At 42.7% G+C, this 15,054-nt stretch overlaps 1 protein-coding gene across 2 annotated transcripts in view; it reads right to left on the bottom strand.

Annotated features, from left to right (window-relative positions):
• RETREG1 (reticulophagy regulator 1) overlaps positions 1–15,054 on the bottom strand; it is a 151,929-nt gene that overhangs the window by 43,972 nt on the left and 92,903 nt on the right. Inside the window, exon 1 of one of the 2 annotated variants that reach the window (XM_047767807.1) lies at positions 6,137–6,742. The exons of the other annotated variant lie outside the window; for it this stretch is intronic. Within the exon in view, the coding sequence (XP_047623763.1) occupies positions 6,137–6,171 (35 nt within the window). The 5' untranslated portion in view covers positions 6,172–6,742. Of the gene's footprint in view, positions 1–6,136; positions 6,743–15,054 lie in introns of those variants that run through there. 2 annotated transcript variants of the gene reach the window in all.

The following is a 15,054-nucleotide window of genomic DNA, read 5'->3' as shown; positions in this document are numbered from 1 at the left end:
CTTTTCTTAGCCTCACTTTCTATTTTAGAGAAATAGTATTAGCAAAGCATAGACTTCATGAGGTAAAATTAAACCTATAAAATTAATTTAAAATTAATATTAAAAATTAATTAACATTATAAGATGAGCCAACCTGAATTATCAAAACATCTGAATTAAAGAATATATTTAAAAACAACTTCTTTTAAACCTTCCAAGACCAAAATTCCATGTGCTTGCTAATGCCATTTCCAAACACTCAAGAGGCCACTGTGTGTTTGAAAAGCTTTGGTTTTCTTAAGCACAGTAACCCTTCATATATCCAGAACCCAAATATATGGCAATTTCTCCACTCCAGAGCAGAGTAGGTCTAATGTGCAAATAGCAGAGATTGCTATAATAAGAGTTAACAGTTTTAGAGGCTGAGTAGCCTTTTTCAAACTTTTGAGTCTTTACTATGTTATATGAGACCTCAAATAACAAGTTCAGAGAGTTTGTGTTAACAGCCAACATTTTGCCTCTTAAATGCCAACCCTGCACACTGTCCTCAGTAATAGTCTACTTACTAGTTGAACATTAGATCTGGGTGCAACACAAGCAGATGTTACTGAACAATCTGGAAAGAAGTTGCTCTCTGTGATTTTCTTTCTTTCTTTTCTTTTTTTTTTTTCTTTTTTGCCATTTCTTTCTTTCTTTCTTTTGCTTTTTAAGTTCACACCTGCAGCATATGGAAGTTCCCAAGCTAGGGGCTGAATTGGAGCTACAGCTGCCTGCCTACACCACAGCCACAGCAACGCAGGATCCGAGCCATGTCTGCGACCTACACTGCAACTCACGGCAACCCTTAATCCACTGAGCGAGGTCAGGGATCAAACCCGCACCCTCATGGAGACTAAATGGGTTCATAACCCGCTGAGCCACAACAGGAACTCCACTCTGTGATTTTCAAGGGGCCATCCCACCAGGGCTCCTTCTCCTATCCCCTGAGTAGCAGGATGCCATGTCACCCTTATTCACTGTGGACTTCTGACACACTTGTTCCCCCAAATCCACACTGAGCATGTTCCACCCTCAGGGCCCATATCACTGGGCCTGACCTGCCTGAAGTTGTTCTGGTCTTGCAGAAGGCAAAGCCCCTGATGTGAGTCCAGGCACCTAGGGCAGGTCTGCACCACCATGCACTGAAGCCAGGTCCTTGTCACCTGACATGTGACCCCAAACAACTCTGCAACTTCCAATGTGCTAGCTTTTGTCCTTGGATTTTCTTCTCTTTTTTTTTTTTTTTCAATTTTTATTATAGTTGATTTACCACGTTCTGTCAATTTCTGCTGTACAACAAAGTGACCCAGTCATACCTACACATCCATTCTTGTCCTTGGATTTTCTTGATGTGTCATCTATACTGACTTCTGTATCACATATCCAGCTAATTCCCAACTTACACACTCAGTTACATTCCAAAAGTTGGCATTTTTACACCTCAGAATCCAGGTTTCCATGAGACGTTATAAACAGTGCCAAGGTCCTCTGGCCAATTCACGAAAGCGTATCTTACCTCAAAATGTCTCTCAAAATGTCCCCAGTCCCTTGCCCCAAACCCTCTCCTAACTTCTCACACCTCGAATAACATCCAACTGCCTACTGGGGCCTAAGAAGTGCTGTGGGCCCGGCCAGTCCTCTTTCCTACTCACTTTTCCTGCCTTTCTGCTCCTTATAGGTATCAGCGATACCCTCTCGGAATCTCTACCCAAGCTGGGGCCCCCTCTGGAATCTGTTCTCCTTATGCCCTCCCGTGACCGGCACCTTCAAATCTCAACTCCAAGGGCACTTCCTTAGAGAGGCCTTTTTAACTTCCTCCATCCCACACAACAAACAGGTAATCTCCCACACTGCCATTCTTATTTTTTCAGCTCTCATTATCATAAAGACTTGTTTACTTGTTTTTTAATGTAAGTGTTAAAAAAAAATTCTCCCCCATTCAGACTGTGCTCCATGAAAACAGGGGCCCAACCCATCACCCTGTCACCTGCAGAGCAACTGGCTTGGATGTACCTTGAAAAAAAAAAAAAAACAATAACCCAGTGGGTGCCTGGCCACGATTATCTCATGTGGAAGGGCTTCTGAGATTAGACACTTTCAGAGCTCAGTCTGGGTGGCCTAGGGTCCCTTCAAGGCGGCTGAAATAGGCAGTGTGTCACCTGTCCACACCCCTCCACTCAGGTGACTGAAGACACCCAGGGCCCGCCCGCTGCCTCCAGGTGGAGCCCCAAATGGGGTGGGAGGTGGGATAAGGAGTTGCAGGGAGCCAGGTCCCTGGCCAGGGGATGCTCTTCCCAGTATTTTTCGATCCTGTCTGCTTCCCCGGTCACTGTCCTTGCTTCCTTCCTTCTTCTTTGGCCCTGGAGGCTTCCTCCTTGGGTTTCTGCCTTCCCTCCCCAGCGTCAGAACGCCATTCTTTCACACCCTCCCCCGCACTTCCTGATCTTGAATCTGGCACAGAGTCTTGGAGGTTCTTAACCAAGAGGGTTTATTACTGGCACCAAGATAAACAGCGAGGAGAGGGGTCTCTCCTCTGCCTCCCCCCACCCCCCTACCCCAAGCAGTTGTGTTCAGGTCGTCTGTGAAGTGGCTGAAATGGTACATCAGGGCTACTGGACCAGGGCACATGAAGCCATCAAGGCATGGGGGCCCTAAACCCACATCTGGAGACCCTAGTAAAGCGCCCATCATGTGCTTTCCACTGATTAAATTCGGATTTAGCTCACTGCCGGTTACAGATCTAATGCATATCAGCAAATTCCAGACTGGGACCAAAGTAACCTGAAGAAGACTGAACGTGAGACTCGCACAGAACCAGCTGTAATCGGGCTCCAACAACGCATTTTGAAAGCAGATATGAGACTTTTAACAGTTATTTCTCTTCTAGGTGTGGCACCAAAGGACCTGTCCAATGGCTTCTTTTTTTTTTTTTTTTTGCTTTTGCTTTTTAGGGCCTCACTCGTGGCATATGGAGGTTCCCAGGCTAGGGGGCAAATCAGAGCTGCTGCTGCCAGACTACACCATAGCCACAGCATTGTTAAATCCGAGCCGTGTCTGTGACCTACGCCACTGCTCGTGGCAATGCCAGATCCTTAATCCACTGAGCAAGGCCAGGGATCAAACCCACAATCTCATGGTTCCTAGTTGGATTCGTTTCCACTGCACCATGATGGGAACTACCCATTGGCATTTAGTCTCAGATTTAGCAAGAGTAAAATTCCCTCTCCTGTGGGATATTTTACTTCTGGCCTGGCTCTAAACATTCCTCCTGTCTGGGGCACCCTTTCTAACTTTCTGCACAGTTACAGGAAAAACAAGCAAATATACTTAAGTAAAGTATATTTTATCAAAAAACACCAACTGTTGAGAGCTGGGAGTTATCAGAATTGAAAAGTATGGGCAGAAAAAAGAGGAAGGAATTAAAAAAAAAGATGCAGGAATAAGCACATTGTGGAAGATCATGCTGAGCTCATCAATTGCTTCCATGGTGTTTCCTTCCTTGAGATGGGTCCTGAGTATGGAAGTGTCCACTGTGGGTTCTCTATCACTTCCAGAATACATATAATCATTTAAAAAATAAAAACAGAATGTTCATGTAAGATAAAAAGGAACAGAAGTTTTAAATTTGAATCCCTGTTGCCTAGTTTTAGTTTAAACAAACTTGAGAAAAATCACCTAACTTCTGTATGTTTTTTCTCTTCCAACTGGTACACTTTAATAATACTCTACCCTTTTCTACCTATTCACAGAATTTTCACCAAGATCAATGAGATAATGGGTGTAAAAGTGCTTTGTAAATTGAAATAATCAAAGAAATATTAGTTTTCTCATACTCATATTGTTGCTATTATAATTACAAGAAAAAATATTATTTTAACTGGGAAAAAAAGTAGGGGTAAGGATGTACTACTTCAAAGGAATGAGAGGGAATTTCCCACTTTCAGCAAATATAGTATCAGTTTCTGGTAATTATAATTATTATTAGGTAAGTGTATATGTTATATATCATGAATATATATATTTTATTTATTTTTTTCTGGGGCCGCTCCGCGGCATATGGAGGTTCCCAGGCTAGGGGTTGAATCAGAGCTATAGCCACCAGCCTATGCCAGAGCCACAGCAACACGGGACCCGAGCCACGTCTGCGACCTACACCACAGCTCATGGTGACACCAGATCCCTAACCCACTGAGCAAGGCCAGGGATCGAACCTGCAACCCCATGGTTCCTAGTCAGATTCGTTAACCACTGCGCCACGACGGGAATGCCTATATATATTATTTTTGTCTATCTTTTGTAACCAGTAAAATATTCTCAGAAAGAAACTTACGGAGTTCCCGTCGTGGCGAAGTGGTTAGCGAATCCGACTAGGAACCATGAGGTTGCGGGTTCAGTCCCTGCCCTTGCTCAGTGGGTTAACGATCTGGCGTTGTCGTGAGCTGTGGTGTAGGTTGCAGATGAGGCGCGGATCCTGCGTTGCTGTGACTCTGGTGTAGGCCGGGGGCTACAGCTCCAATTCGACCCCTAGCCTGGGAACATCCATATGCTGAGGGAGCGGCCCAAAGAAATAGCAAAAAGACAAAAAAAAAAAAAAGAAAAAGAAAAAGAAACGTTTGTTTAGTTTACATCACAAACCATTAGTTCAAAATATTTAAACTCTCCACAATTAATTACTATATAATTTAATTGTCATAATGTTGTGTTTCATTAAGGCAACCCTTATTAAATCCCTGCCAAATCTCTCCCTTCAATCTCTGCCTTCTAGATATTTATGGAAGGTGTTAAAATGGTTTATAAATACATTCCATTCACAAGTATTGATTAAAAGTCCCTGTTCTGTGCAAAATTCTATGCAGAGAGTTGGTGGGAATGCCACGATTTAGAGCAAAAAAGAGAAGGTCCAGCTTCCAGAAGGGTTAAAATGTCATAAGCAGGATATATACAATACAGGTAGCTCACCCATTATTTCAAACCAAAACTGACATTTAAACTTCTCTGAAGATGTTTTCTGAACTATTTAATCAGTCCATGTCCTAAATCTAGGCACTTGTAAGAACATCATCTTCAAGCACTTAATTTAAGGTCTCATTTTATATAGAAAGTTGTTTCATTACTCAGTGAGATCTCAACTTAATGTCCCTTTTGATGGACTTGGAAGGCATTTGGGAGAAAATGAAAAGTGGAAAACTGAAGAGAAGAGTAGCTTTGAAGGGCATGATTACAACTGATTATAATCCACACACACACACACATATACACATACACATCACACAGACATGGCTGAAAATGGATGCTTATTCAAGGATAAAAAAATATGTGGTATTCCTGCTCCTAGAGAGTAACCAGTTTTCACGTTCTTTGACAATAAATTATCAATAACCTCTCTCCCTTTTTAAAAACAACTTTCTCTCTACTTTTTCATATCTGAATTTCAACAACCCTAATTAGAATTCCAATGACCCTGATTCACACAAATTTTGTTAACACGGCAACGGGACCAGAAATGGACCCTTTCAATATGGACATGAGTTAGGCTCATAGTAACAGAAATGACGGCCTACCTCCTTTCCCATTTCTAGCCCCTTTTCTTAGTAATAAAATGGTGATACAATTAATGAACTGCATATGGGGGTCCCAATGACCATATTTTCAAAGATAAGAATTGTAGTTTTAAAAAAAGTGCTGTAACATCAAAATGGGTATGCTGGTCTAATAGTTAACCTTTAGAAATGGCCAACAACTCTTCAAATGCAAGTGTTTTGCGAAATACACAGTTTAGATTTCTAATAACTACCATCTAAAGTTAAAAATCTAACATCAAAAAAACTCAAGTAGACTTTACAGGGTATAGGAGGAAACACTTTTTAATAATATCAGGCCACCACTTCCTCATTCAAGAAAAACTCTTACTGGCATATGTTTCTAAGGGTATATATACTCAGTTAATTTTACACCCTTCTCTTCACGTTCAAGAAGATTCCATTTCCTGGAATGTAAGAGACCGCATTCTTTTTAAATTTTTAATTGAAACTACCTTTTAAATTCGTCGTCATATTTTTAAAAAGATAACCAGCAAGTGAAATAGACTCAAGAAAAAGTAAATGTATATCACAATTACCTTTTGCCTGGTCCAAAGTCCTCGCCTTCAGGCATATCTGCCCTTCAAAAACAATAAGCAGCAAGTGGAAAAGGCTGCAATACTTTTCGTGCTACAAGAGTTTCTTCTCCACCCTAACGGATGATCATGAGGAGGGAAAAACCTCAGTGGTTTTTCTTTCCTTTCTGGAGAAAAGCGCTCCTCCCTCACTCAGAAAGTCGGTGTTCACAAATTTCCGAAGCCTGCCTTGAATGAAGCGAGGAGCCGGGTTATTAGGATGGTCTCCTTCTAAAAATAACTAGGTCACCTCTTACTCCCAGGACCGTGACAGGCGGCTGGGAGCAGGCACAGCCCAGCTGCCCAGCATTTTCCCTCCAGTCGTGTGAGGAGTTGTCACCACCCAGCTATTAACCTTTCCTGGGATGACTTCACCCAGGCCAGCCTACCCTTTCTCTTTCCTTTTTTTGCCCGTGGCATGACGAGGCACCCCAGGGGGCATGGTGGCGTGTCCATGGCGTGCTGGACACTTCAGCCTGGGCTATCAGCTCTCCCACCCACAGGAGGGGCTGCAGGGGGGTGGGGGGGCGGAAGGCAAAACAGTGCTGGCGAGTACCTTTGGGCCCAGAGGATTGTTCGTTCTGACACTGCTCAGCCACTCAGCGAAAAGATCCCTTACTCACACAGAGAGGGAGACATGCCAATAAACAATTGTGTTTTGAGGACACTGTTTTGCAAGAAAATCCTTCCTTGGGTCATCGAGATTTCTCAACTCACAAGTGAGCACACAAATAGGAGTCCGGGTGTTCCTTTGGGCTGCACAGTTTCTTCCGAGGGACTTCCCTCTGTCATCAGGGAGCAGCCTGATCTTGGACCACGGCCAAGCTGTGGGCCTGAGATGTTTTGATGGCTTGGCCCATCCCTGCGTACCAGTCATCAATCACCAGACACCTTCATCTGCTGCAACTTCTAGAGTGGCACACAAAAAAATCAATTCTTGCTTTCAGAAAGGCTACAGGAGACATTACTGAGATCCCTTTAGGAATACAGCCTGAAAGCTCTGCATGAAACTTGAAACCTTTTTTTTTTTTCCTGATTGGGAATGTCAAGTAAGGCAGTAAACAAGATCTAATTATTAAGAAATGGTCTACTTTTCTTTTTACATATGTATTTCACTGTCACAGGCTCAGTCACAGCTAATCCTAGCAAAATATATATATTTAATGTATACTTTATATTTATAGACATTAAGGTGATTGCTAGAGTATTAAAAAATTGAAAAGTTGAGGAGTTCCCTTGTGGCACAGCAGGTTCAGAATCTGGTGTTGTCACTGCAGCAATGCTGGTCACTGCTGTGGCATGAGTTTGATCCCTGGCCTGGGAACTTCCACATGCAGCAGGTGCAGCGAAAAAAAAAAAGAAATTGAAAAGTCAAAACGGTTGACTTTTATCTTTCTTTGAGGCAGTGTTAGTTATTCTGTGACACATGCATGGTGCAATTCGAGACAATTCTTTAATATTCCACACAAGATCTGAAGTATTAGACTTCAAAGTCTGAGGTTAAGTTACCACAGACACTCAAACACAAAACTCAAATACTGTTGACCTTGAAAAAAACAGCCCTAAGCAGAGCTCCGAGAATTATGGTGTGCCCAGGCCTCTCAGAATTGGAGCAATGTGCTTTGTTGTTAGAAATTCCAGGTCTAAAGAAGTGAAAAGTTGAGATGCTGAAAATATTACCCATGAGAATGTTTCAGCACTTCTACTTCACCTGCTCAATAACAGTGCTAATTTTACGATCTAGTTCTCAGTTCTAGCAATTCTATCCTTTTTGTCTGCTGTTCTTTTAAGCTCCTCTTGTACTATTTCTTGAATATCTGGGTAGAACTGTTGTTGAACTTGGCTGCTGATGACTACCAAACTGACTGCTTATATGCCTGAAACCATCCTCTCAATTTTAAGGAACAATTAACTGATCAGTGCTGTGCAGTGAGAGATGAATTGTCCATTACTACCATGAAATATTTCCTTTAATTTCCTTTACTAGTATTTCCTTTAAGCACTTCTTCATGCATTTTAAATTATCTGCTCCAACCATAAATTCGCCTCTGGGTATATTCGTGTTAATTTCTGAAATTCCTAAGCACGAGGAGGAAAACAGGATGGAACAGATAACCAGAAAAAGGACATGGGGGCTTCCTCATCCCAATGACATCTACGATCCTATGGGGATTAGGTGCCAAGGGTTCCCTCATTATTGTGGATCCAAAAGCCCCTGGGCATCCTGATTTTTTTTTTTTTTCCTGCTTTTTAGGGCTGCACCTGAGGCATGTGGAAATTCCCAGGCTAGGGGTCGAATCGGAGCTACAGCTGCCAGCCTACACCACAGCCACAACAACTCAGGATCTGAGCTGAATCTGTGACATACACCACAGATCACAGTAATGCCGGACCCCCAACCCACTGAGGGAAATCAGTGATCAAACCTGCATCTTCATTGATACTAGTCGGACTCGTTTCCACTGCACCATAATGGGAACTTGCAGCATCCTGAATTAAGGACTCACAGAATACAGACATGGGAAAGACTCTGAGGGCCATGAAAGCCATCCAAGACTCCGACAATGGGGCCTAGCAAAGTTAGGCGAACTGCTGGTGGCAAAGCCAGGAAGAGCCTCTAGTGCTGAGGGCACTTTTCATGCCTCCAGCTGGAGAGATAACAGAGCCCGCTCACTCTGGCAAAAGTGCATACATACGGCCAGACACGTACATGATTTTGTTTTCTTATATCCATATGCTTTCAAGATCTGTATGCACTGAATTTTTGTAATACACTTTAAATGAATATTTTTATTTTTGTTTGCAGTTTAATCATACAGTATGCCCTAAGAAACCATTTGCCATTTCAAAGCTAAATATCCACTTTTCTTAATGCCCTTTTTGTTCTTCACACAATCATCATCCTAAGAGTTTTGTTTTTTCCCATCTCTCCCACAGCAGCACTGACTAAGGCTCAGAAACCAGAGGAGGGACCCTCTCTCTCATGGAGGTTACCGGCCATATGAGCATGAATGGCTAAGAAATAGGGGTGGTCGTTGGTGGAGAAAAAATTACTAAGAGGAGTAGGTTAATTCTTTGTTAAATTGACCCAACAGAATTCTTGCTGAAGGCAGGCCAGGGTGATCAGATATTATCTGGGAGGTGGTGAGACATGAGGGGTTTGGCTAGATATTAAAAGTGATCAAATATCGGAGTTCCTATTGTGGCACAGCAGAAATGCATCTGACAAGGAACCATGAGGTTGCAGGTTCAATCCCTGGCCCTGCTCAGTGGGTTAAGGATCTGGCATTGCCGTGAGCTGTGGTGTAGGTTGAAGACATGGCTTGGGTCTGGCGTTGCTGTGGTCCTGGCATAGGCTGGCAGCAACAGCTCCAACTGGACCTCTTAGCCTGGGAAACTCCATATGCCGTGGGCACAGCCCTAAAAAGACTAAAAAGACAAAAAAAAAAAAAGTGATCAAATATCAAAGAGGGAGGATTATTCTTGATAAACTGATTTGACCTGACAAGTTTCTTGCTAAAATTGGGTTCTGGAGGACATACCCAAGAACAGGGCCTAGTTGGAAAAGAGCTCAGCAAAGCCTGATGAGAATTGAGTAAGGAGAGATTTTTTGTCACCTCCTAAGAACAAGGCACATTTTAATTTTTTTTATTAGCACTCAGTGCTACAAACTATATGGTCCCTCAGAACTGCACTGTCCAATATGGCAGCCCGTGGCAACTGAGCACTTAACATGTGGCTAGATTGGAATTTTAGGATGGAATAGGAAAAGAAGAATGTAAAATATCTCCTTACCAATTTTTATATTGATTACATGAAATAATTTTGGAATTTCTGGTTAAATAAAATATATTATTAAAATTAACTTCCCTTGTTTCTGTTTAGCTTTTCTAAACATGGATGCTAGAAATATACAATTATCTATGCAGCTTGCATTCTGCTTCTGCTGGCCTGTATAGCTCTAGAGCTTGAACACTCCACTTTTCTGCCCAAATTGGTCTAAATGAGACATAAAACAAAAGTTCCTTTGAGAGCTAACTGGCTAACACAATCTTACCAATTGTTTTCAAAAACATTTCTGGGCTCACCTTTAATCAGAAGGAAAGGGTGCATATTACAAGAGGCAATGATAAGAAAGAACTAAGAAGAGTCCATAGAGCATTTTTTTCCCTCCATATCTTAGCCTCTGCTTTTCTTCACCTAAAACCTCCCATCCCTGCTTCCCTTCGGCCTCCAAGGACAAGACCCCTTAGGCTGCACCCCAGGTCTTGAGTCCTTCCTCTCCTCTCCAATTTGTACCACTGGATATCCCAGCCTCTTGCCAGTTCCTGACCCTCCCAAATTCTACTCCTTCCAGTCCCTAACCTCTGTCTTCTGCCCTTTACAGCCCAAGGTCCCAACCAGTGGTCTGTAGCCAACTCACTCCTCACCAATGACAGTCTACCCTCTGCCCCCACCAGGGCCCTGACACTGCTCCTTAGACAAAGCTGATACTCACCATGCATCTAACTTGACCTGACTCCTGGGCACGGTGCTGCTGCCCCCCTCCCTCTGTCTTGACCTCTCCACCCTTGGCTGGAAGACTCCACTTTCTATGCTCGGTCCACTTCTCTCAACATTCCTGCTTGGTCTCTCTAGCTGTCCCTCTTCCAACTGGCTCTTAAAAGCTGGTGATGTCTAGGGCGGGGCCTCCCAAACCCGAAACAATATGGAGTAACGGGTCCCGCCCTCAGCCACTCTCTACCTCTATCAGTCTGGAATGGATGTGAATTTGCTTTTAGATGCTGCCGGTGGGGGAACCACTCCGAGAGCACTGTCCTGGCATTCCAACACTGCCCACCTTCTGTTTCATGCTATGCAATCTCTCCAGGAAATCTCTCTCTTTCCAGAATTTTCACCCTCACCTCGACGCCCTAATCTAGATTCCTAGTCACACACTGTCCAGAATTCCAAACCTATACAGATGGTCCCCAACTTACAATTTTTCACCATTCTGATGGTGTGAAGCATGCAATGGAAACCACACTTGGCATTCTGAATTTTGACCTTTACCTGGGTGGGCAAGATAATGGTCCAACACGTGTGATGCTCCACAGTGGCATCGAGCCTCAGCTCCGGTCTGCCCTGGGGTCACCATGGGCAGTAGCCAATATACTTCTGACCACTCTAACCCAGACAACCATTCTGTCTTTACTTTCAGCACAGTGTTTAATATACTACATGAGATAGTCAACACCTTATTATATAATAGGCTTCGTGTTAGATGATGCTACCCAACTGTAGGCTCAGGTAAGTGCTTCTGAGCACAATTAAGGTTGGCTCAGTTCAGCTGTAATGTTGGGTAGGCTAGGGTGATTAAATACATTTTTGACTCACGATATTTTCAACTTAACGGTGGGTTTATTGGGATGGAACCCCATTGTAAGCTGAGGAAGCTCTGTGACTCCTGTCACCCACTAGCCGTGATGTACCAAGCTGCCTCTGACTTATGAAAACTTAACATCTCTTTCCACTTTTCCATTCAGTGCTATGTGGGAGGTAGTTTGTAATCAGCCATGGCATGGAAATTGGCAAACACTACAAGCCAGCTGCCCATCCCCTAGTCACCCTAGCCGGTTGTTGAAAATGTACCCACACAGCAGTGACTAGTAGACATCTTAACCTGTGTTAAATTTTTTTTCTTTTTCCTTCTTTTTTCTTTTGATTTTTAGGGCCACACCCATGGCATATGGAAGTTCCCAGGCTAGGGGTCTAATTGGAGCTACAGCTGCCAGCCTATACCACAGCCATAGCAACTCGAGATCCAAGCCATGTCTGTGACCTACACCACAGCTCATGCCACACCGGATCCCCAACCCACTGAGCGAGGTCAGGGATGGAACCTACATCCTCATAGATACTAGTCAGATTTACTTCTGCTACACCATGATGGGATATCCTAACCTGTGTTAAATTAATTAAGCAAGGAGGCCATTAGATTTCCGTGGTTCTAATTTCTTAGAAGCCTACATAAGCAAACCGAAACCTGAGCCTATAAATGCTGCAAGGTGAAGAAACTGAAACATAAGAGTAATCAATCACAAACATCCACCTGGGTTTTCCAGATAAAGGCAACCACTTAGGCTATAGCCAATCAGATGATTTCCTTGCTTTGCTTCTGCATCTTTTCTATAAAAGTTCTACCCCCAGCTCCTGTCAGTGGCATGTCCTAACCACTTCTGCTTTGCAGCTGCCAGGTTCAAATTGATTTTTGCTCAAATCAATTCTTAAAATGCTGAATATGCCTCAGTTTATCTTCTAACATCTTTTAAGGTCTGACACAAGAATCTCCAGAAATGAGTCCAAAGAGCATGCACGATCTCTCAGTAACCTGCTTTCCTTTATCCTTTCCTAATTTTTCCCTTCTTTTTCTTTCTTTAGAAGAATAATTTCTCAGTAATTATTCCTCAATTATTTTTCTGATGCATTTTCTTCATTGAACTTAGCAACATCTCAAGTTATCTCCACTACCTGTTGACATGACAGCTATCTGAAGCCCTCCCTCCCACTAGCACCTACACAGGGACCTTATCTTCTTGTTCCTTATTGTTTCCCAGCAAGAGTACAAAAGCGAGCTCCCTGAACACACATACTATATATTTTAGGGTGATATTATTAGTCAATATTAGTTACATCAGTAAGTGAAGAAATGTTCCAAATGGTCAACGAAGGCAAAAGCATGAGACTCGCATCCATTCTCCCCTCTCCTAATCAGCCAGAGAAGACCCTCACCAAGTGCCATCAATGCTAACACATCAAGCTGCATTTGGAACCACCCCTGAGACTGTGCCTAACATGATTAATTGTCTTAATTCAGTCCAGCATCTTCCCTTGCCTAGGCTAGGGGCCAAGAAATATTTGTGATCAAGCACCCCTAGCAGGACACACCCTCCAAATACAGTGTGCATTTGTAAATTATACGCATATGTATTTTCAATGTACATATATGACTTGTTAACACTTTATGTACTTCATAAATCATACACAAAATAAAAACATATAGAGATAAAATGAATATAAGCATTCTTGATAATTGCTAAAAACCCAATACAACCTAGAGGCCTATCAATAAGGGATAAATGAAATTATGGTATAATGCTAAAAAAGGATGGGATTGTTATGAAAATCTTTCCACAATTTGGTCAGCTTTAGAAATCAAGAGAGAGATTAGAAAACAAAATATATAGTAGCCCACTGATGTAAAAATATACATTTACATATTGATGAAACTATATGAAGAAAGGATATATATGAAGAAAGGGAAAATAGGAGAACAAGGGGAAGGTGGGAAGGAAAGGGGAGGGTAGAGAAAGGAAAAGTGTTTCAGAGGACTTACACTTATTCTAGAGTATTTTCTGGGGGGAAGGGGCACAGCTGCTGTGGCTTGATGTGGGATCTCAGTTCCTAGACCAGGGATTGAACCTGGGCTGCAGCTGTGAAAGCACCAAGTCCTAACCATTAGGCCACCAGAGAACTCCCTACACTGAGGTATTAATTGTGGTTTTCTTTGCTGGCTTAAAAAAAGATGAATATTTCCTATCTTATTCTTTTTGCCTGTCTATATTTTCTATTTTGGCCACAAATAAAAACTGTTCTTATAAGAAAACAATATTCTTAAAATATGGAAAAGAAAAAAAGTTACTTTTACATGGAAAGGGAAAACTTTGTCTGTGGTTTCCTGCTACCGAAGAGGGAAAAAAAGTCTCTCTTCTTTCACTTGGGAAGAGGCAAGGCGTTCAGGAGGATGTCCCCAGTGGGCCTCGTGGGCTTCAGGATTTTTCCCCTCAAGACACACCAGGAAGAATTCCTGCCTTCAAGGAGTTGACCGTTTAGAAAAAGACATGTGTGGGTCAAAAGAATGAGAGAAAGAAAGCAGAAGCAAACCCTCCCTCCACCCACTGACTCCAGGTTCTCAAGTTCCTGTCGTGGCTCAGCGGAAACAAACCTGACTGTATCCATGACCACACAGGTTCAATTCCTGGCCTTGATCAGTGGGCCAAGGATCCAGCGTTGCCATGAGCTGTGGTGTCACAGATGTGGCTCAGATCTGGCATCGCTATGGCTGTGGTGTAGGCTGGCAGCCGTAGCTCTGATTAGACCCCGAGCCTGGGAACCTCCATATGCAGTCCATGCGGTACTAAAAAGACAAAAAAAAAAAAAAAGAATTCTCCTTCTTCACCTGTTCCACATCCCACCAAAGACTTCCAGTGTTGCCAACACAGAATGTGTTTCCCAAGAAAATTCTGAGTATGTATTATGCACTTTGCAAAAATGGAATAAGAGTATAAACTAGTATTGAAGCCATGTATTTCTGGAACGCAGTGGAAAAAGACACCTTTTTTTCCCCCTTAGATTAAAAAAAAAAAAAAATCAAAGGACCAAACGATTATACACGAACATGGAGTGATGCCATTAGTAGTGACTGTGTGATGAAACCACACATGCTACACAACTGAGAGATGGTAGCTCTCTCCTGCTTGCTGGTGGGTGGAGTTACGAAGATCTGTCCTAGATCCATGGCCTTCCAAGCAATAAAATTGTATTTTTCCCAAATGCTATGTTATGACAAACTTTAGTATATAAAAAGCGCAACAACCCAAAAACGGTTTCATCGGGGGCAGGGAACTGAAATGTGACCTCAGTCCCGCACAAAGGCAGCCCCTGAATCGCATCCTTGGAAACCCAGAGTTGCACAAGATACAGGTGGAGAACTGTGTCCTGGATCATCTGAGTGGCTGGAAAGAAAAAGTTGCAGTCTCTTCTTATAGTTAGAACAGACTCAATCCAGCTACCCATTTTATCCTTTAATTTCTTTTATGCTTAGTGTTATGAAGGGTTTCCCT

The sequence above is a fragment of the Phacochoerus africanus genome, chromosome 1 (genome assembly GCF_016906955.1).
Source record: "Phacochoerus africanus isolate WHEZ1 chromosome 1, ROS_Pafr_v1, whole genome shotgun sequence".
NCBI lineage: Eukaryota > Metazoa > Chordata > Mammalia > Artiodactyla > Suidae > Phacochoerus > Phacochoerus africanus.
Note: the sequence above shows the minus strand (reverse complement) of the source record. Positions and strands in the feature narration are given on the sequence as shown.